Source organism: Erpetoichthys calabaricus, chromosome 5 (genome assembly GCF_900747795.2).
Source record: "Erpetoichthys calabaricus chromosome 5, fErpCal1.3, whole genome shotgun sequence".
In the NCBI taxonomy this organism is placed as follows: domain Eukaryota; kingdom Metazoa; phylum Chordata; class Cladistia; order Polypteriformes; family Polypteridae; genus Erpetoichthys; species Erpetoichthys calabaricus.
Genome location: NC_041398.2, coordinates 13,391,231 through 13,414,721, shown reverse-complemented (window position 1 = coordinate 13,414,721; position 23,491 = coordinate 13,391,231). Strand labels below are relative to the sequence as shown.

The 23,491-nt window shown below is 44.3% G+C and overlaps 2 protein-coding genes across 5 annotated transcripts in view; both read right to left on the bottom strand.

Moving 5' to 3' along the window:
• The window catches only part of LOC114641741 (zona pellucida sperm-binding protein 4-like), a 271,334-nt gene that overhangs the window by 48,374 nt on the left and 199,469 nt on the right, over positions 1-23,491 (bottom strand). For 2 of the 4 annotated variants that reach the window (XM_051927432.1, XM_051927431.1), the window contains exons 9-10: positions 12,324-12,471; positions 12,089-12,164 (exon numbers count right to left, since the gene is read on the bottom strand). In XM_051927432.1, coding sequence (XP_051783392.1) covers positions 12,089-12,164; positions 12,324-12,471 — 224 coding nt within the window. Of the gene's footprint in view, positions 1-11,316; positions 11,405-11,506; positions 11,630-12,088; positions 12,165-12,323; positions 12,472-23,491 lie in introns of all 4 variants that reach the window. The other 2 variants (XM_051927430.1, XM_051927433.1) reach the window with 2 other exon arrangements.
• LOC114641722 (zona pellucida sperm-binding protein 4-like) overlaps positions 1-23,491 on the bottom strand; it is a 177,463-nt gene that overhangs the window by 126,938 nt on the left and 27,034 nt on the right. The window contains exons 2-3 of the mRNA XM_051927462.1: positions 14,017-14,039; positions 555-653 (exon numbers count right to left, since the gene is read on the bottom strand). Coding sequence (XP_051783422.1) covers positions 555-653; positions 14,017-14,039 — 122 coding nt within the window. The remainder of the gene's footprint in view (positions 1-554; positions 654-14,016; positions 14,040-23,491) is intronic.

The following is a 23,491-nucleotide window of genomic DNA, read 5'->3' as shown; positions in this document are numbered from 1 at the left end:
CACCAACTGGATGGACCCAAGATCCAGAGGAGGAAGGGTCACATTCTCAGACACCACCACCACAAACTGGCCATCCAGGGTGCACTGCACAGTCACTGGCCAAAGCAAACAAGCATAAATATCCAGTAGCAGCCACCTTTGCTCACACACATCCCCCAAACCACTCACCATCATTGGCATAGTAGCATGGACTGGTGCTGCTGCTCGAATCATAGCAACAGTTGTTGGCTTCACAGTCTGCTGGATTGATAGATGAAGACCCTCCACAAGGGAGCTTCTCACTGTCAGTAACTGTGCATCTCTCATTAACAATGACGGTAACAGCTCGCCAATCTGTGAAAGATTCTATTTAGAAAATGGCAGAGACACTCCAGGTGGTAATCTAGAAAAGCAGTATACCTGGCTTAGGGCATGTGAACGTTTTTACATTTGATCTTGATCCAACAGCAATGGTTATTACATACTGGGAGCCCTAAAGAGAACAGGAGAGGCACAAACCAGGATATACAGCTTGATTAAAAACCACCAACGGCTGAAGTGCTGGCGCTACTCACCTGCTCAGCTACATAACCGTACGGAGAAGAAAACGGCACCATTAGTGTGGTGCGACCAGACTGTCCACGGAGAACGATTGCTGGGAGATCTTTGGTCACCTTTACCAATCCAGCTCTCGTCTCTAAGAAATACAAAAAAAGAGGTGGCGACATTGAGTTAAAGAAGCAGGCACGGACAAGTCCCAGTGATTGAAGACACGGCGCACTCACTCTGGATAAAAACGGTCGGAGAGCCATCAAATGACAGCGTCATCTTCTTGTCCTCGTCGCATTTCTTAGTCACGCGGACATCCCCTAAGACAAACTGAGCGCCCGACACGCAAACGACCAGCCAGAAAAGACAAACAGTCTAAACGCGCCATGCTGTAAATGCGCCCAACAGGAACACCACATGAACAAGAGAGCGCGCGCGCGGGTTTAAATTATCTGTGGCGGCGGCGCGTGCACGTGACACGTTAGTGAGAAGGCGCGAGAATGGAGAGCGGGAAATGGGCGGCAATCCTTTAGCTCGTGTGACTTTATTGAGCAATCAGCACGTCACAGCATCGGACTGATCCGTCTAATCGTAGACCGTGCAGAAGTGTCCGCTCTGCGGGGCGACGTGTCTTCATTTAATGACCCCCATCAGGAAACATCCATCCATCCATCCATTTTCCAACCCGCTGAATCCAAACACAGAGTCACGGCGGTCTGCTGGAGCCAATCCCAGCCAACACAGGGCACAAGGCAGGAAACAATCCTGGGCAGGGTGCCAACCCACCGCAGGACACACACAAACACACCCACACACCAAGCACACACTAGGGCCAATTTAGAATCGCCAATCCACCAAACTTGCATGTCTTTGGACTGTGGGAGGAAACTGGAGCGCCCGGAGGAAACCCACGCAGACACGGGGAGAACATGCAAACTCCACGCAGGGAGGGCCCGGGAAGCGAACCCGGGTCCCCAGGTCTCCCAACTGCAAGGCAGCAGCGCTACCCACTGCACCACCGTGCCGCCCTCAGGAAACATCAAGGAAGAAAAGAAGATGAGAAACGTGACAAGTACGTGTATTTATAGAGAGGGACTTTGTAAAAAAGAAGATTTGGGAATAATTCGTTATGTATAATGATGGGGAAATGAAGCCTCGTGAAGCTTTGAGGCTTTCTTTCTATTTGTGCTGAAAAAGATTCGAAGCTTTGAAGCCTCAGCTCCAGTATAGCGCAAGTGAAGCGGCATTCGCTGTTTCAGCCTCATGTCACCAGTAAAAGGTCAGAAAAGTCTTTGTTCATTTTATTCTGCTTATGGTACTTGTCCATTAATTTAACGTTTATACGTCGTTTTCCCCTGTTAGTCACCATCTGTCACCAAAGCTCTCCAAATTTCTCTGTCCTCACAACCCCGACATTGTTGAATGAGAATGATGCATTTTATATAATCTACCTGTTAAATTAGCGCAAAAGCTGTCAAATTGACAAAGCGCTGTCAAACAAATACAAGTAGATATTGCCGCAGACCGGAGTATAATGGGCGTGACAAATCAGCCAATCATATTTTACATTTGTGTACGTCAGGCACTTATCACCCAATTGCAAATGTAAACGTCGCGGTCAATCACCTTTTTATTCAGCAAATCGCCAATCGGTGTTATCTGTCATTCACGTTCCACTGTAGCCAATTGCCTTACTGATATTTAAAAAGAAAGGTGGGAGTAAATTCTTAAGGTGGACGGTCAGGATAATTTGACTGTGAGAGACGAAGTGTATATTCATAAAATACATCTGCGTCCATAGTGTACTAGTGCCACTATCTTACACTATAGTACTCTGTCGAGTGTATTATTACAACTGCAGTGTATGTTTACCACCATCATTAATAGTTAGCAGTTTTGAAAAATAATGATCATAAAAGTTTTGATATGAGATAATTATTGTTACTGAACAACATCTGAAGAAAATTTCAGTCAGCATATGAATACAAATTTGTGTCCGCCTAATTGTAATGGATTGAGGTTGACTTAAGTGTGGGCTCTACTTGATTAAGTCAGTCAAATTTAAAGAAATGTTTGACTGTTGTTGTTTACTCAAATGTCCTAATGAAATAGTCGCCTACATTTAACAGGTCTCCTTAAAGACGGGCTATGAATGTATTGCAATTTTAAACTTTGAATAAATCCTCGGAGTTAAATATTTACTTCTATAGTACACAACCCTAAAAATGTGTTTTAGGACCATTGACATGAAAAAGACAAGAACAATCATGTGAGCCTCGGTGGACCGGGTGCCAGTTGCCACATTCTGGTTTTCTTGTATTGAAGATTAATATGATTGTTAACTTTTTTAAGACTATTTTGTATTTACATATAAGTACCGATGCCCTAAGCACTGTCTACTTTGTGCAATAGTTAATCCAGTGGCTGCCCTGTGACCAGCCTGTCTAGCTTTGTCATGTACCAGTTTCCAGTCAGTGCCTGTGGCAGCACAGTTCATGTGAGGCTCCATCTGGTGGACGTCATAACATTTCCCAGGTGTCGGTTCAGAAGATGTTTGGCTTGAAAAAATGTGATGGGGAAACACAATCTGAACTTCACCCCACATAAAACAATGTTAAGATGTCACCAATCTGCTTGATTTCTGGTTTAGAATCCAGAGAATAATTCCAAAGTGGAAAATGGGGTGCTAGTGGTACGGAACGGTGGCCTCACCCAATCAGTTGGGGCCAGCAGTGGTTGTAATGTCCCTGTTTCAGGTGGCTAGTGGCAATGTGACTTACCAGAACACCATGTCTGCTGCCATCAGTGTGAGGAGTGGTCCAGAGGGCTCCATCACCAGGGACAGTGTCTACAAGTAAGGCTTCTGAACCTGCTACCTCTAACCTTAAATGTGCTCTACCTGCTATGATGTGGTGTTTCTCTCCTCAGGTTGTTCTTCCAGTGCACCTACTCGGGAAGCCAGGATGTGCAACTGGAGGCTGAGGTGTATACTGTGGCGCCACCTCTTCCAGTAGTAGAGCAAGGGCCATTTGACCTGGAATTGGTCAATGCAACAGATACTGTAGGGAGTGGGTCCCTGTGGGGTTTCATTCTCAGGGTGACTAGACGGAAACAATCTTAAACCTAGGTTGTAGTTTTTGGTGATCGGATTGGATGTATACTGTGGCGCCACCTCTTCCAGCAGTAGAGCAAGGGCCATTTGACCTGGAATTTGGTCATTGCAACAGATACTCTGTGGGGTGGGATCCCTGTGGGCTTATCAGCTGATTCCTTAAAAAGCAATTTCTGAATGAACCTCCTCTAGAACATAATGGCCTTCATATGAGAAGATCATTTTCAAGCCTACCTGAAATTCTTCCCTGTAACCAAAATCTCTTTTCCATTGCCACATTCCTCCTATGGCTCCTACTATGTGGATGCTGACTACCCAGTGACCAAAACTCTGAGGGATCCTGTGGCTGTGGAAGTGCACATCGTGAACAAGACTGACCCTAACCTTGTGCTGACTGTTGGGAACTGCTGGTTCACCCCAGGACCTTCTGCTTCTAGCCAGCCCCAGTGGAGCCTTCTTGTGAATGGGTAGGTGCCCCCCTTTGTGAGGGTGGTGTTAGGATTGTCTTGGCTCTTCAGTGCTAACTTGGGGGTCTGCTTTGCCCAAGTGCCCATACACAGGGGACTGTGGACAGCACATCTGGAGTGGCCTACCAAAGTCATTACAAGAGATTTGAGATGTTTGCTTTTGTGGATCCTTTAGCTCAGCGAGCCTTGGTTGAGAAGGTGGGTTTCCTTGCCTTGTATGGATTCTGCATCATGGCTGCTTTGAGGCTCTTGTGGTCATATTCCATGTTTCTTTAGGACTTCAGTCTGCAGTGAAGCAGAATCACAGTTCTTGTAAAAGAACTGAGAAGGTGTTGTAGGTGTCCAGTTGTGGGGCTCCTACCAAGTGTGATTTTCCCTTTTCTCTCTGTAGATCTTCATCTACTGTGTTACTGCTGCCTGCTATCCCTTTGCAGCAAAACCCTGTACCCAGAGCTGCCCTGCGAGAAGTGAGTAGTTTAATTCAAATTAATTGACCAGAGATGCTGTGATAAACAGATCCAAATCCTATTATGTATTATCATCTACTGTTACATTCTCCTCCTTAATTCTACAATTTTTATTTTTATACTGTATTGAGGATTTGTTCTGTTCTGTGTATTGTATTGACCCCCTTCTTTTTGACACACACAGCACCTAGAAAGGGGTCTCTCTTTGAACTGCCTTTCCTGAGGTGTCTTCCATTTTGTCCCTACAAGGGTTTTCTTGTCTTCTTAGAGAGTCCAGGCTGGGGGTGTGTCAAGGCGCAGGGCCGGTTAAAGCCCATTGTGGCACTTCTTGTGTGATTTTGGGCTACACAAAAATAAATTGTATTGTATTGTATTGTATGTTGACTATCTTAGTAGAACATTTACTCCGTATTTGGAATGCACAGCTTTGTTAAATGCAGAGAGGAGTGGAGGCAGTTTGGCTCCTAATGCCTTAGTTGAACTAACCCTTACTGCCTTCTGCTATCAGGATCTGGCAGAGCTGCAGACAATTTGGCATGAATTACTTCATCTAAGAAGAATGTGCTCCTTCACAGTGGTCTTTGAGGCAGATCAGGTGCGAAGAATCAGTCTGGAGAAGGAAGGTAAACCATCTTGTAGTAGGCCAGAGTTCTACTTGTGGGTTTGGCTGATCCTTTGTCTTCATCCTTCACTGTATGACTTAGAGACTAAATGTCCTTCGTCTTCATCCCACAGCCCCTTTTCCCACTGGATACCTGGTGCTGGGAGTTGCAGCTGCCATGTTGATGGTGGTGCAGATGTTGGCTGTACTTGCTGTGAGTGGGTTGAACTGGCAAAAAGTGAATCTGAGGATTTAATACATTTTCTTAGCTACATGAATGGCTTTAGTATTTTTATTTTATTTTTTTTTACTGTGGCAATTTAAAACAACAACTGAGTTAGAGGGGGACATTGAAAAGTGAGCTGCTGCTTTGGGTTTTGGTTTTATACAAAGTAGGATTTCTGGAGGTTGGCCTGCTCACAACTCCTAGGTGGTAGCACCTGCCGTCACTGAACACTTGCACTGATCCTTCAATTCCTGTGACAGGTCCTGATGCTCCCAGTGCGTCACACAGGTCATGGAAGTGGGACACCCCTCCACTCCCATTCGAAGGACTTGCATGGAATTTGACACTCCTTGTTTTCCATTCTGAAGTCTTGTGCAGTAGAAAATGGGCGGATTACCCCTAAATATTGAAATATCATATCATTGTCATTTCTTAGTGGACACCTAGTGCCCAAAATGGATCATCCTGTTAAATTTCACTTTGTCAGTTGGTCAACTACATAGATAGATAGGAAAGTATTCCCAGTGCATCACGTTTTCCACATTTTGTTATGTTTCAGCCTTATTCCAAAATGGATTAAATTCATTTTTTTCCTCAGAATTCTACACACAACACCCCATAATGACAACGTGAAAAAAGTCTACTTGAGGTTTTGTAAATTTATTAAAAATAAAAAAATTGAGAAAGCACATGTCCATAACTATTCACAGCCTTTGTCCTGAAGCTCCAAATTGAGCTCAGGTGCCTCCTGTTTCCCCTGATCATCCTTGAGATGTTTCTGCAGCTTCATTGGAGTCCACCTGTGGTAAATTCAGTTGACTGGACATGATTTGGAAAGGCACACACCTGTCTATAGAAGGTCCCACAGTTGACAGTTCATGTCAGAGCACAAACCAAGCATGAAGTCAAAGGAATTGTCTGTAGACCTCCGAGACAGGATTGTCTCAAGGTACAAATCTGGGGAAGGTTACAGAAAAATTTCTGCTGCTTTGATGGTCCCAATGAGAAACTTCAAATATAAAATATAAAACAAAGCAAAAACACTTGTACAAAAATGGTAACGTTTCCATGAATGGGGGGTCTCGGAGACCCCCAACTACTTTGTGCTACTGTAGCACTTATTTGCACTAAGCTACTGAGAAGCGGACTCCGGCACATTTTTCAAGACAACACAAAATGGCCGTCTTATTACCTTGAAAGGGAAAGAATTTGAAAATCTGTGACTGGGGATCTTGGAGACCCCCCCCCCCCCCCCCCCCCCCCAATTCATGGATTAGGGTTAAATAATGAATACTGTTAATAATTACACATTGTGACAGAGCAGTGGCACTGCTGCCTCGTAGGGAGTCACATCACTGGTGTTCCCCACCTTTTTATTTTTTTTTACCCCCCTGGTGGGTTTCCATAATGTGCTCCGGTTTCCTTCCAAGGACATGCAGGTCTGGTGGTGCTAAAATGACCCATGTGTGTGTGTGCGCTCGTTTTCACCTTGCAATGTCTTGATGCCTCATCCAGAGTTTGTTTCTGCCTCGCGCCTGATGATTGCTGGAATGGGCACATTCCTGGACTGATGGATGTAATCATTAAACATCCATCCCTTCCAGAGATATTGTGGCAAGGTGCCCATGGAATTTAATGGTGGTTTTAGGAATGAGGAGACCCCCCCCCCCACACACACACACACACACACTCAAAACCACGCTCTGAAACTGCTGACAGTCCCACCCAGCTACCCAGATATCATTTCAATTGACTTCTGTGCACTTTTTAAGGAGACCTCCTACAACAGCTGAACTTCATGAAAAGAAATTTAAGGGAATGTCGGAGAAGAGGTTCGAGTTTTATTATTTACTTCAATTTCACTCGCACCAGATCAAAAGTTCACTTTTCTGGTCAAGCTGATTTGCAATGACCTTCATAGCCCAAGTCACCGGGAAAAGCAGAAATGGATCTCATGAAGAAGAGCAGCACGGTCAAGACAAAACAGCGTCACTACTTTTGTTGACGCCTTTAGCCAAAGCAACTTCCATTGGAGCCATGTGGTGGCCTTATTTCTAGTGTAGAAGTTAATATTTAATGAGGCTTCATATGTAAAGTAGACAAAGCTCATGAAAGGTCAACAGGTCCAGAGGCCCGTTTTTAGTTCCTCACATCACCAGAGCTTGGATTTTTTTTTTTTTTTACCTAACCACCCCAATCTTTAGGATAAACTCAGGATTAGGGAATTGTATTGATTGGGTTGAAAACGGAACATCAGACCAGCGTGGCAAGGGGGGGGGGACAGTGTTTTGGACTTCCAGCCTGTGAGACATCCAAAAACTATACAATAGAATTCAAGTACAGCTTGTATCGGTCCGGTGCCACCAAGATTCACACCAATCGAGAAGATGTGGATTTATTTATTATGATGGTGGAGATTGCAGGGATGCACCCAGCCTTGGCCTGCCATTCACGCACTCAGAGACAAAAAGCCATCGGAAATAAAAATAGCAAATAATGAATGTATTAACACGAATCATGAAAACAAATGATCCCATCCCAGTTCCTTTATGGTGATGTACAATAAAACATGAAAACCAACCACAACAATAAAACACTCACTCACTATAAAGTCCACGGGGAAACTGCAACGGATAAAATGTAATGAAGTTAGATAATCCAGAGATCAGCACGTCGAAGGGGGGACTGTAAAAAAAATAAAAATAAAGCCCTACCGGTAGTTCCCAAAATGGTGAAGACTGGTTCAGGAGTTCTCCCTTCTTCTCAAGATATCCATAAATCCCTAGACAGACAGTCCTCAAGTAACAGGCAGACAATCCAGACACCAACCAAGAAACATGCCGGGCCAATATGATTAAGCACAAGTAACCCAACAGAATGCAGACAGACAGGAACGTGAAACACAAAATAATCCTTCCTTTTGGTCATTTTGCCCCCCCCCCCCCTTTTTTAAAAAGCCACACTGACCTCCTTTGATCCCAACAGCCCCTGCAACTTCATGAATCAGAGTCAATGCAGGGTGTTGCACTTTTAATCTCTAGTAGCACCGTTACAAGCTCATCCAACCACCATTGCTTTATTTAGGCAAAGTACGGCGGCTTATGATTGGCATTGAATTCCAAACCACTCTCTAATGAAACCCCCTAGAGCAGAGGTGGCAAACTCCAAGCCTGGAGGGCCGCAGTGGCTGCAGGTTTTCCTTCTCATCCTTTTCCTAATCAGTGATCAGTTTTCACTGCTACTTAACTCCTTTTACATTCCATTTTAGATAGATTTTCCCTGTTAGAAGAGTTCAGCCCTCTGAATTGATTCCTTTCTTCATTAAAGGACAGCCAAGCAGAAATGAGATGTGAAACAAACTAACAGATGAAAAGCTAAACTGGGGCTTCAAACTCCACTTTCTTAATGAGAATCCAATTCTTGATGTTAATTAACCTCATTTAATTCTGTGGCTTGTTGCTGCTCTCATTCTGCCACAGCACACATGTTGAAAACTGTTTTTCTGTTCTAAGAGCACTGTCAAAATGTTTGGGTGACTTGAGAGAGAGATCAACCGTACCACGACCATCATCTCTCTTTAATTTCAGGTATTGTGTAATGGGCACAGGTCATGTGGTGGCTTGTTTTGCTGCTAATTAAAGTATGGGGCCGGAGTCAAATTAAAAGAAGTAACCAGCAGCACAAACTGTTCACTGATTAAGATGGTAAGAATGAAAGCCTGCAGCCCTTGAGGCCTGGATTTCACCACCCCTGCCCTATTGGTTTGTTGTAAGAATGGTAACAAGTTGATCAGTCCACCTTCACTTCTCATACCACATGGACACGAGAAGTTTAATCTTGGCAGCCCTACTGCAGTAGACATGTGGCCCATTCTCATTACTCCATTTGAAGACCTCATGATGGAAAAGCAAGCTGGACTGAAGACAAGCCGAGACTGGTCTATGGAATCAAATTACACTGCTACTGAAGCTGCAAGGCCATGGTTTACCACCATGCAAATCGCATCTTTAAAGACTTTGGCCAAATTACTCATAAATGTGTGAAGTAACTCCTGCCCGCTTCTTTACTCAAATTGCTACAGCAGGAGCAAGGGAAGGAAGTGGATATGATAAAGTACCCGAGAATGGGAAGTACATTAGATAGAGAAAGCAATGTCACTGTTGGACATTAAACCAAGACGACAAGCTGCAATTCATAACATTGGTCCCCTTGCAGCCAAAGTGACTTTTAAAGGTCACAGTGGTGGGATTTCTTTAATCCACAAGCTCTGGCATGGAGGTTTAACACCTTAACCATTACAAAACACACTGCCAGCAGGAGCTCTTTGTTCATGAAAAAGATTATACAAACCCACAGGACTGGAGGTACATCCAGTTAACCAATGCGAGAATAAAATGGTGGAGGTAATTGGTATTTGTAATGTGTGATGCTTTCTGGTTCTTATCGAGATTGCACGACCAATGTTTGAAAGAAAATCATGAAGGTGGTTAGGAGGACCAGGGTATTAGATATTTTATTAAATCGCAAGAAGAAATTCACATACTCCAGCAGCAGCCAGATAAAAAAAAAAAAAAACTAACTTTGTATGTTAAATGTTATCAATTCCACCCGGGTGGGGAGAGAAGGTAGAGTCAGTTTGGGGGAGGAACAATCTTCTCAGTCTGGCAGTGGAGCAGGACAGGGACAGCAGTCTGTTACTGAAGCTTCTCTTCTGTCTGGATAAGACACTGTTTAGTGGATTCTCCATTATTGATAGGAGCCTTCCGAGTGCCTGCTCTGCCACAGAGGTCAAGCTCCATGCCAAGAATAGAGCCTGCCTTCCTCACCCGTTTGTCAAGGCACGAGGCGTCCTTTATGCTGCTTCTCCAGCACACCACAACCGTCTGATAAAACACCTACAGCATCTTAGTGAAGATGTTGAAGGACACCAGCCTTTTAAGTATAAGCAGCTCTGTCTTTTTACACAGAGCATCAGTATTGGCAGTCCAGTCTAAGTTCACATTCAGCTGCACTCCCAGGTATTTATAGGTCTGCACACAGTCACCTCGGATGATCACGGGGTCCATGAGGGGTCTGGTCCTCCTAAAATTCACCACCAGCTCCTTGGTTTTGCTGGTGTCCAGGTGGTTTGAGTCACACCAATTAAAGTCATTGATTAGGTCCCTATACTATTAAAAAGGAAGGCTGAGGATATCCAATCTAGGAAATAACCACCACATGCATCAAGAATTAAAAGAAATAATGTGGTCGATGAGTAAAGTACCAGACAAATGGGATTAACAAATTTAAAGTTACTCCAGTGGGGAACAGAAGAGAAAAAAAAAAAAAAAATTGAGTATTGCACAACTAACAGGATAAACCATATAAGCAAGGGATAAAATTGGAAGAGATTGAGAAATAAACCCTAGACCAGTTAAGTATCCCTAGGAATAGCAAAATTATGCCACATATGGCAACATTTGTTCCCCTTTGTTACTTCATGCCCACTACCAGTTTGAAAACAGCTGCCCTAGACAACTGCATGAAGTCAAGCAAACTACCCTGAAGGCAGAGGTACGAGAGCGGGGATCAGAGGTTCACATACAGGAGATGTTGAAAGCCCCCCTCCCCCCCTCATTAGTATTGCAAACTTACAACTTTGTATGTAGGACGTCTACATGTGACCAGTTACAACAAAGTACGTAAAACAAGCTCCCCCCACAGGTCATCTACAACTTCCAAGCAACAACTCCTAAACAATTCCTTCAGTGTGCCAAAGTGTGGACTACCCCTCCAAACATCTGAATGGTATGAAGTCAAAAAAAACTCCAAAGAATAACCACCCATCTACTCCCGCACCTGAGCAATAAGAAAAACAAATTTTGTACCCCAAAAAGGTTTATTAAAAGTTCAGATTCACTTTTTGACTGTTCAACCTCCTCACAGCAACTACAGCCAAAATCAGGACCACCATCAGCATGGCAACTGCAACTCCCAGCACCAGGTATCCAGTAGGAAAAGGGGCTGTGAGAGGAAGACCAAGGACATTTACTCTCCAAGCCATACAGTGAAGGATGAATACCTCAGATATCTGGCCTACTCCAGGAGGAGGATCAAGATGGTTACCTTCATGCTTCAGCCTGGATGTTTGCACCTGGTCAGCCTCCATGACGACAGGACCACTGTGAAGGAGCACATTCTTCCTGGATGAATGTATTTGTGCCAACTTGTCTGCAGCTCTGCCCGATCCTGAAAGCATATGGGGTAAAGTGTCTCTGTGAAGCTAAAATGAGCCCCCTTAGTAGGGCAGCCAACCAGACTTGCCCCACAAGTTCATAAACCCCACTCTACATAAACAAGCAGAACTCTGGCCTACTCCAGTAAGAGAAACAAGATGGTTACCTTGCTGCTGGAGTCTGGAAGTTAGCACCTGGTCAGCCTCAATGACAACAGGACCACTGTGAAGAAGCACATTCTTCCTGGAGGAAGCAATTCGTGCCAACTTGTCTGCAGCTCTGCCAGATCCTGAAAGAATGTGGGGAGAAAAGGGTTTCTTCAAAAACTACCTTAGGAGCCATCTTGAGAAACCCAAATGCTTCCAGTTATCTAATTCCGCATGTTAGAAATCTATTCATTCCAAATATGGAGTCAATGTTCCACAAAGATAACCAGCATCACTGGTCTGTTAGTTTGAAGCAGGCTACGCACTTCTTACAGGGCAGCTCCGAGTACAGGGGTCTGTGGCAGAGGGATAGCAGGCAGCAGCAACACAGTAGATGAAGATCTACAGAGAAAGAAAGGACAATGGTGAAGCCACACAATCACTCATAGCCCCAGAACTGAAGAGTCCTTGCCCCGTGGATACCCAAAACTAGAGCCCACCACAGTACTACTTCGAGTAAGGCCATAGGTGCCTCAAAGCAGCACAAGACAGTATTTCTACCTTTTCAGCCAAGGCTTGCTGAGCTACAGGGTCCACAAAAGCAAACATCTCAAACACAAATCTCTTGTAATGACTTGGGTAGGCCACTCCAGATGTGCTGTCCACAGTCAACAAGCTGGTCAAGTAGTTGTCGCCCGTGTATGGGCACCTGGGACAAGCAGACTCCCTCGTTAGCACTGAACAGCCAAAACTATCCCAACACCATCCTCACACGAGGAGCACCTACCCATTAACCAGAAGGCTCCACTGGGGCTGGCTGGAAGCAGAAGGTCCTGGGGTGACCCAGCAGTCCCCAAGAGTCAGAACAAGATTAGGGTCAGTCCTGTTCACGATGTGCACTTCCACAGCCACAGGATCCCTCAGAGTTTTGGTCACTGGGTAGTCAGCATCCACATAGTAGGAGCCATAGGTGGGATCTGACCATGGAAAGGAGGGGGAATTAACAGCTAAGCTACAAATCCACAGATTTGTAAAAGAATGTCAAATGAAATGAGCCACCACCTCCTACAGTACCTGTTGCAATGACCAATTCCAGGTCAAATGGCCCTTGCTCTACTACTGGAAGAGGTGGTGCCACAGTATACACCTCAGCCTCCACTTGCACATCCTGGCTTCCAGAGTAGGTGCACTGGAAGAACAACCTGAGGAGAGAAACACCACATCATAGCAGGTAGAGCACATTTAGGGTTAGAGGAAGCAGGTTCAGAAGCCTTACTTGTAGACACTGTCCCTGGTGATGGAGCCCTCTGGACCACTGCTCACAGTGATGGCAGCAGACATGGTGTTCTGATAAGTCACATTGCCACCAGCCAGCTGAAAACAGGAACTTTACAATTACTGCTGACCAGGAAGTTAGTACAGGATTTGGGGGGTTACATTTAAATACCCAGCACTCAAGATCACAAGTAGCAGGAGAGCCCCCTGCTCCTATATATCCCCCAGATGGAGTCTCACCTGAACTGTGCTGCCACAGGCACTGACTGGAAACTGGTACACAACAAAGCTGGACAGGCTGGTCACAGGGCTGCAACTGCTGTCCACCAACTGGATGGACCCAAGATCCAGAGGAGGAAGGGTCACATTCTCCGACACCACCACCACAAACTGGCCATCCAGGGTGCACTGCACAGTCACTGCCCAAAGCAAACACAAGGATGAATATCCAGTAGCAGACACCTTTGCTCACTCACACCCCCCAAACCACTCACCATCATTGGCATAGTAGCATGGACTGGTGCTGCTGCTCGAATCATAGCAACAGTTGTTGGCTTCACAATCTGCTGGATTGATAGATGAAGACCCTCCACAAGGGATCTTCTCACGGTCAGTAACTGTGCATCTCTCATTAACAATGACGGTAACACCTCGCCAATCTGTGAAAGATTCTATTTAGAAGATGGCAGAGACACTCCAGGTGCTAATCTAGAAAAGTAGTATACCTGGCTTAGGGCATGTGAAGGTTTTGACATTTGATCTTGATCCAACGGCAATGGTCATTACATACTGGGAGCCCTAAAGAGAACAGGAGAGGCACAAACCAGGATATACAGCTTGATTAAAAACCACCAACGGCTGAAGTGCCGGCGCTACTCACCTGCTCAGCTACATAACCGTACGGAGAAGAAAAGGGCACCGTTAGTGTGGTGCGACCAGACTGTCCACGGAAAACGATTGCTGGGAGATCTTTGGTCACCTTTACCAGTCCGGCTCTCGTCTCTAAAGAAATACAAAAAAAAAAAAAAAAAAAGAGGGGACGACATTTAGTTAAATAAGCAGGCACGGACAAGTCCCAGTGATTGAAGACACGGCGCACTCACTCTGGATAAAAACGGTCGGAGAGCCTTCAAATGACAGCGTCATCGTCTCCTCATCACATTTCTTAGTCACGCGGAAATCCCCGAAGACAAACTGAGCGCCCGACACGCAAACGACCAGCCAGAAAAGACACCAACAATCTAAACACGCCATGCTGTAAATGCGCCCAACAGGAACACCACATGAACAAATGAGCGCGCGCGCGGGTTTAAATTATCTGTGGCGGCGGCGCGTGCACGTGACACGTTAGTGAGAAGGCGCGAGAATGGAGCGCGGGAAATGGGCGGCAGTCCTTTAGCTCGTGTGACTTTATTGAGCAATCAGCACGTCACAGCATCGGACTGATCCGTCTAACCGTAGACCGTGCAGAAGTGTCCGCTCTGCGGGGCGACGTGTCTGTTCATTTAATGACCCCCATCAGGAAACATCAAGGAAGAAAAGATGATGAAAAACGTGACAAGTACGTGTATTTATAGAGAGGGACTTTGTAAAAAAGAAGATTTGGGAATAATTCGTTATGTATAATGATTGGGAAATGAAGCCTCGTGAAGCTTTGAGGCTTTCTTTCTATTTGTGCTGAAAACGATTCGAAGCTTTGAAGCCTCACCTCCAGTATGAACACCGACATCTGGTGGTTAACTGAGGTCAAGGCAAGAAATCAGTAGTGCAAGTGAAGCGACCTTCGGTGTTTCAGCCTCACGTCACCAGTAAAAGGTCAGAAAAGTCTGTGTTCATTTTATTCTGCTTATGGTACTTGTCCATTAATTTAACTTTTATACGTCGTTTTCCGCTGTTAGTCACCATCTGTCACCAAAGCTCTCCAAATTTCTCTGTCCTCACAACCCAACATTGTCGAATGAGAATGATGCATATAGGCTACCTCTTAAATTAGCGCAAAAGCTGTCCAATTGAGAAAGCGCTGTCAAACAAATACAAGTAGATATTGCTGCAGACCGGAGTATAATGTGCGTGACAAATCAACCAATCATATATTACATTTGTGTACGTCAGGCACTTATCACCCAATTGCAAATGTAAACGTCGCGGTCAATCACCTTTTTATTCAGCAAATCGCCAATCGGTGTTATCTGTCATTCACGTTCCACTGTAGCCAATTGCCTTACTGATATTTAAAAAGAAAGGTGTGAGTAATTTCTAAAGGTGGACGGTCAGGATAAAGTGACTGTGAGAGACGAAGTGTATATTCATAAAATACATCTGCGTCCATAGTGTACTAGTGTCACTATCTTACACTATAGTACTCTGTCGAGTGTATTATTACGACTGCAGTGTATGTTTACCACCATCATTTATGGTTAGCAGTTTTGAAAAATAATGATCGTAAAAGTTTTGATATGATATAATTATTGTTACTAAACAACATCTGAAGAAAATTTCAATCAGCATATGAATACAAATTTGTGTCCGCCTAATTGTAATGGATTGAGGTTGACTTCAGTGTGGGCTCTACTTGATTAAGTCAGTCAGATTTAAAGAAATGTTTGACTGTTGTTGTTTACTCGAATGTCCTAATGAAATAGTCGCCTACATTTAACAGGTCTCCTTAAAGACGGGCTATGAACGTATTACAATTTTAAACTTTGAATAAATCCTCGGAGTTAAATATTTACTTCTATAATACACAACCCTAAAAATGTGTTTTAGGACCATTGACATGAAAAAGACAAGAACGATCATGGGAGCCTCAGTGGACCGGGTGCCAGTTGCCACATTCTGATTTTCTTGTATTGAAGATTAATATGATTGTTAACTTTTGTTAAGACTATTTTGTATTTACATATAAATACCGATGCCCTAAGCACTGTCTACTTTGTGTAATAGTTAATCCAGCTGCTGCACTGTGACCAGCCTGTCCAGCTTTGTCATGTACCAGTTTCCAGTCAGTGCCTGTGGCAGCACAGTTCACGTGAGGCTCCATCTGGGGGACGTCATAACATTTGCCCAGTGTCGGTTCAGAAGATGTTTGGCTTGAAAAAATGTGATGGGCAAACACAATCTGAACTTCACCCCACATAAAACAATGTTAAGATGTCACCAATCTGCTTGATTTCTGGTTTAGAATTCTGAGAATAATTCTAAAGTGCAAAATGGGGTGCTAGTGGTATGGAAAGGTGGCCTCACCCAATCAGTTGGGGCCAGCAGTGATTGTAATGTCCCTGTTTCAGGTGGCTGGTGGCAATGTGACTTACCAGAACACCATGTCTGCTGCCATCACTGTGAGGAGTGGTCCAGAGGGCTCCATCACCAGGGACAGTGTCTACAAGTAAGGCTTCTGGACCTGCTTCCTCTAACCCTAAATGTGCTCTACCTGCTATGATGTGATGTTTCTCTCCTCAAGTTGTTCTTCCAGTGCACCTACTCGGGAAGCCAGGATGTGCAAGTGGAGGCTGAGGTGTATACTGTGGAGCAACCTCTTCCAGTAGTAGAGCAAGGGCCATTTAACCTGTAATTGGTCATTGCAACAGATACTTCATGGGGTGGGATCCCAGTGGGCTTATCAGCTGATTCCTTTAAAAGTAATCTCTGAATGAACCTCCTCTAGAACATAGTGGCCTTCATATGAGAAGATCATTTTCAGGCCTACCTGAAATTCTTCCCTGTAACCAAAATCTCTTTTCCATGTCTAGATTCCTCCTATGGCTTCTACTATGTGGATGCTGACTACCCAGTGACCAAAACTCTGAGGGATCCTGTGGTTGTGGAAGTGCACATCATGAACAGGACTGACCCTAACCTTGTTTTGACTCTTGGGGACTGCTGGGTCACTTCAGGACCTTCTGCTTCCAGCCATCCCCAGTGGAGCCTTCTGGTGAATGGGTAGGTGCCCCCCTTTGTGAGGGTGGTGTTGGGATTGTCTTGGTTCTTCAGTGCTAACTTGGGGGACTGCTTTGCCCAAGTGCCCATACACTGGGGACAACTATTTGACCAGCTTGGTGACTGTGGACAGCACATCTGGAGTGGCCTACCCAAGTCATTACAAGAGATTTGAGATGTTTGCTTTAGTGGATCCTGTAGCTCAGCGAGTCATGGCTGAAAAGGTGGGTTTCCTTGCCTTGTACAGATTCTGCATCATGGCTGCTTTTGAGGCTCTTGTGGTCATGTTCCATGTTTCTTTACGACTTCAGTCTGCAGTGAAGCAGAATCAGAGGTCTTGTAAAAGAACTGAGAAGGAGTTGTAGGTGTCCAGTTGTGGAGCTCCTACCAAGTGTGATTTTCCCTTTTCTCTCTGTAGATCTTCATCTACTGTGTTACTGCTGCCTGCTATCCCTTTGCAGGAGAACCCTGTACCCAGAGCTGCCCTGCGAGAAGTGAGTAGCTTAATTCAAATGAATTGACCAGAGATGCTGTGATAAACCGATCCAAATCCTATTATGTGATATCATCTACTGTTAAATTCTCCTCCGTAATTCTACAATTTTTATTTTTATACTGTATTGAGGATTTGTTCTGTTCTGTGTATTGTATTGACCCCCTTCTTTTTGACACACACAGCACCTAGATAGGGGTCTCTCTTTCAACTGCCTTTCCTGAGGTTTCTTCCATTTTTTCCCTACAAGGGTTTTCTTGTCTTCTTAGAGAGTCGAGGCTGGGGGCTATCAAGAGGCAGGGCCTGTTAAAGCACATCGTGACACTTCTTGTGTGATTTTGGGCTACACAAAAATAAATTGTATTGTATTGTATTGTATGTTGACTATCTTAGTAGAACATTTACTCCATATTTGGAATACATAGCTTTGTTAAATGCAGAGAGGAGTGGAGGCAGTTTGGCTCCTAATGCCTTAGTTGAACTAACCCTTACTCCCTTCTGCTATCAGGATCTGGCAGAGCTGCAGACAATTTGGCATGAATTACTTCATCTAAGAAGAATGTGCTCCTTCACAGTGGTCCAGTGGTCTTTGAGGCTGATCAGGTGCGAAGAATCAGGCTGGAGCAGGAAGGTAACCATCTTGGAGTAGGCCAGAGTTCTACTTCTGGGTTTGGCTGATCCTTTGTCTTCATCATTCACTATATGACTTGGAGAGTAAATGTCCTTCGTCTTCATCCCACAGCCCCTTTTCCCACTGGATACCTGGTACTGGGAGTTGCAGCTGCCATGTTGATGGTGGTGCAGATGTTGGCTGTACTTGCTGTGAGGAAGTTGAACTGGCAAAAAGTGAATCTGAGGATTTAATAAATTTTCTTAGCTACATGAATGGCTTTAGTATTTTTATTTTTTTTTACTGTGGCAATTTAAAACAACAACTGAGTTAGAGGGGGACATTGAAGAGTGAGCTGCTGCTTTGGGTTTTGGTTTTATACAAAGTGGGATTTCTGGAGTTTGGCCTGCTAACAACTCCTAGGTGGTAGCACCTGCCGTCACTGAACACTTGCACTGATCCTTCAATTCCTGTGACAGGTCCTGATGCTCCCAGTGCGTCACACAGGTCATGGAAGCGGGACACCCCTCCACTCCCATTCTAAGGACTTGCATGGCATTTGACACTCCTTGTTTTACATTCTGAAGTCTTCTGCAGTAGAAAATTGGGCGGATTACCCCTAAATATTGAAATATCATATCATTGTCATTTCTTAGTGGACACCTAGTGCTCAAAATGGAGTATCCTGTTAAATTTCACTTTGTCAGTTGGTCAACTAGATAGATAGATAGGAAAGTATTCACAGTGCATCACATTTTCCACATTTTGTTATGTTACAGCCTTATTCCAAAATGGATTAAATTCATTTTTTCCCTCAGAATTCTACACACAACACCCCATAATGACAACGTGAAAAAAGTCTACTTGAGGTTTTTGTAAATTTATTAAAATTAAAAAAAATGAGAAAGCACATGTCCATAAGTATTCACAGCCTTTGCCGTGAAGCTCCAAATTGAGCTCAGGTGCCTCCTGTTTCCCCTGATCATCCTTGAGATGTTTCTGCAGCTTCATTGGAGTCCACCTGTGGTAAATTCAATTGACTGGACAGGACTTGGAAAGGCACACACCTGTCTATAGAAGGTCCCACAGTTGACAGTTCATGTCAGAGCACAAACCAAGCATGAAGTCAAAGGAATTGTCTGTAGACCTCCGAGACAGGATTGTCTCGAGGCACAAATCTGGGGAAGGTTACAGAACAATTTCTGCTGCTTTGAAGGTCCCAGTGAGAAACTTCAAATATAAAATATAAAACAAAGCAAAAACACTTGTACAAAAATGGTAACGTTTCCATGAAGGGGGGTCTCGGAGACCCCCAACTACTTTGTGCTACTGTAGCACTTATTTGCACTAAGCTACTGAGAAGCGGATTCCGGCACATTTTTCAAGACAACACAAAATGGCCGTCTTATTACCTTGAAAGGGAAAGAATTTGAAAATCTGTGACTGGGGGTCTTGGAGACCCCCCCCCCCCCATTCATGGATTAGGGTTAAATAATGAATACTGTTAATAATTACACATTGTGACAAAGCAAGGGCACTGCTGCCTCGTAGGGAGTCACATCACTGGTGTTCCCCACCTTTTTATTTTTTTTTACCCCCCTGGTGGGTTTCCATAATGTGCTCTGGTTTCCTTTCAAGGACATGCAGGTCTGGTGGTGCTAAAATGACCCATGTGTGTGTGTGCGCTCGTTTTCACCTTGCAATGTCTTGATGCCTCATCCAGGGTTTGTTTCTTCCTCGCGCCTGATGATTGCTGGAATGGGCACATTCCTGGACTGATGGATGTAATCATTAAACATCCATCCCTTTCAGAGATTTTGTGGCAAGGTGCCCATGGAATTTAATGGTGGTTTTAGGAATGAAGAGAGCCCCCCCCACCCACACTCAAAACCACGCTCTGAAACTGCTGACAGTCCCACCCAGCTACCCAGATATCATTTCAATTGACTTCTGTGCACTTTTTAAGGAGACCTCCTAAAAGAGCTGAACTTCATGAAAAGAAATTTAAGGGAATGTCGGAGAAGAGGTTTGAGTTTTATTATTTACTTCAATTTCACTCGCACCAGATCAAAAGTTCACTTTTCTGGTCAAGCTGATTTGCAATGACCTTCATAGCCCAAGTCACCGGGAAAAGCAGAAATGGATCTCATGAAGAAGAGCATCACGGTCAAGACAAAACAGCGTCACTACTTTTGTGGACGCCTTTAGCCAAAGCAACTTCCATTGGAGCCATGCGGTGGCCTTATTTCTAGTGTAGAAGTTAATATTTAATGAGGCTTCATATGTAAAGTAGACAAAGCTCATGAAAGGTCAACAGGTCCAGAGGCCCGTTTTTAGTTCCTCACATCATCAGAGCTTGGATTTTTTTTTTTTTTTTTTACCTAACCACCCCAATCTTTAGGATAAACTCAGGATTAGGGAATTTTATTGATTGGGTTGAAAACGGAAAATCAGACCAGCGTGGCAAGGGGGGGACAGTGTTTTGGACTTCCAGCCTGTGAGACATCCACAAACTATACAATAGAATTCAAGTACAGCTTGTATTGGTCCGGTGCCACCAAGATTCACACCAATCAAGAAGATTGGGATTTATTTATTATGATGGTGGAGATTGCAGGGATGCACCCAGCCTTGGCCTGCCATTCACGCACTCAGAGACAAAAAGCCATCGGATATAAAAATAGCAAATAATGAATGTATTAACACGAATCATGAAAACAAATGATCCCATCCCAGTTCCTTTATGGTGATGTACAATAAAACATGAAAACCAACCACAACAATAAAACACTCACTCACTATAAAGTCCACGGGGAAACTGCAACGGATAAAATGTAATGAAGATAGATAATCCAGAGATCAGCACGTCGAAGGGGGGGAATGTAAAAAAAAAAAAAATAAAGCCCTACCGGTAGTTCCCAAAATGGTGAAGACTGGTTCAGGAGCGCTCCCTTCTTCTCAAGATGTCCATAAATCCCTAGACAGACAGTCCTCAAGTAACAGGCAGACAATCCAGACACCAACCAAGAAACATGCCTGGCCAATATGATTAAGCACAAGTAACCCAACAGAATGCAGACAGACAGGAACGTGAAACACAAAATAATCCTTCCTTTTGGTCATTTTGCCCCCCTCCCCCTTTTTTTAAAAAGCCACACTGACCCCCATTTGATCCCAACAGCCCCTGCACGTTCATGAATCAGACCCAATGCAGGGTGTTGCACTTTTAATCTCTAGTAGCACCGTTACAAGCTCATCCAACCACCATTGCTTTATTTAGGCAAAGTACGGCGGCTTATGATTGGCATTGAATTCCAAACCACTCTCTAATGAAACCCCCTAGGGCAGAGGTGGCAAACTCCAAGCCTGGAGGGCCGCAGTGGCTGCAGGTTTTCCTTCTCACCCTTTTCCTAATCAGTGATCAGTTTTCACTGCTACTTAACTCCTTTTACATTCCATTTTAGATAGATTTTCCCTGTTAGAAGAGTTCAGCCCTCTGAATTGATTCCTTTCTTCAGTAAAGGACAGCCAAGCAGAAATGAGATGTGAAACAAACTAACAGATGACCAGCTCAACTGGGGCTTCAAACTCCACTTTCTTAATGAGAATCCAATTCTTGATGTTAATTAACCTCATTTAATTCTGTGGCTTGTTGCTGCTCTCATTCTGCCACAGCACACATGTTGAAAACTGTTTTTCTGTTCTAAGAGCACTGTCAAAATGTTTGGGTGACTTGAGAGAGATCAACCGTACCACGACCATCGTCTCTCTTTAATTTCAGGTATTGTGTAATGGGCACAGGTCATGTGGTGGCTTGTTTTGCTGCCAATTAAAGTATTGGGCCTGAGTCAAATTAAAAGAAGTAACCAGCAGCAGAAACTGTTCAATAATTAAGATGGTAAGAATGAAAGCCTGCAGCCCTTGAGGCCTGAATTTCACCACCCCTGCCCTATTGGTTTGTTGTAAGAATGGTAACAAGTTGATCAGTCCACCTTCACTTCTCATACCAGATGGACACGAGAAGTTTAATCTTGGCAGCCCTATTGAGGTAGACATGTGGCCCATTCTCATTACTCCATTTGAAGACCTCATGATGGAAAAGCAAGCTGGACTGAAGACAAGCCAAGACTGGTCTATGGAATCAAATTACACTGCTACTGAAGCTGCAAGGCCATGGTTTACCACCATGCAAATCGCATCTTTAAAGACTTTGGCCAAATTACTAATAAATGTGTGAAGTAACTCCTGCCCGCTTCTTTACTCAAATTGCTACAGCAGGAGCAAGGGAAGGAAGTGGAAATGCTAAAGTACCTGAGAATGGGAAGTACATTAGATAGAGAAAGCAAGGTCACTGTTGGACATTAAACCAAGACAAGCTGCAATTCATAACATTGGTCCCCTTGCAGCCAAAGTGACTTTTAAAGGTCACAGTGGTGGGAATTCCTTAATCCACAAGCTCTGGCATGGAGGTTTAACACCTTAACCATTACAAGACACACTGCCATCAGGAGCTCTTTGTTCATGAAAAAGATTATACAAACTCACAGGACTGGAGGTACATCCAGTTAACCGATGCGAGAATAAAATGGTGGAGGTCATTGGTATTTGTAATGTGTGATGCTTTCTGGTTCTTAACGAGATTGCATGACCAAGGTTTGAAAGAAAATCATGAAGGTGGTTAGGAGGACCAGGGTATTAGATATTTTATTAAAATCGCAAGAAGAAATTCACATACTCCAGCAGCAGCCAGATTAAAAAAAAAAAAAAAAAAAAAAAAACCATTATTAAAGATTGATTGATAACAATGCAGGAAAAAAGACTAACTTTGTATGTTAAATATTATCAATTCCACCCTGGGGGGAGGGGGGGGGGGGGGAGGTACAGTCAGTTTGGGGGAGGAACAATCTTCTCAGTCTGGCAGTGGAGCAAGACAGTGACAGCAGTCTGTCACTGAAGCTGCTCTTCTGTCTGGAGGAGACACTGTTTAGTGGATTCTCCATTATTGATAGGAGCCTTCTGAGTGACTGCTCTGCCACAGATGTCAAGCTCCATGCCAAGAATAGAGCCTGCCTTCCTCACCCGTTTGTCAAGGCACGAGGCGTCCTTTATGCTGCCTCCCCAGCACACCACAACCGTCTGATAAAACACCTACAGCATCTTATTGTAGATGTTGAAGGACACCAGCCTTCTAAGGAAGTATAAGCAGCTCTGTCCTTTTACACAGAGCATCAGTATTGGCAGTCCAGTCCAAGTTAACATTCAGCTGCACGCCCAGGTATTTATAGGTCTGCACACAGTCACGTCTGATGATCACGGGGTCCATGAGGGGTCTGGTCCTCCTAAAATTCACCACCAGCTCCTTGGTTTTGCTGGTGTCCAGGTGGTTTAAGTCACACCAATTAAAGTCATTGATTA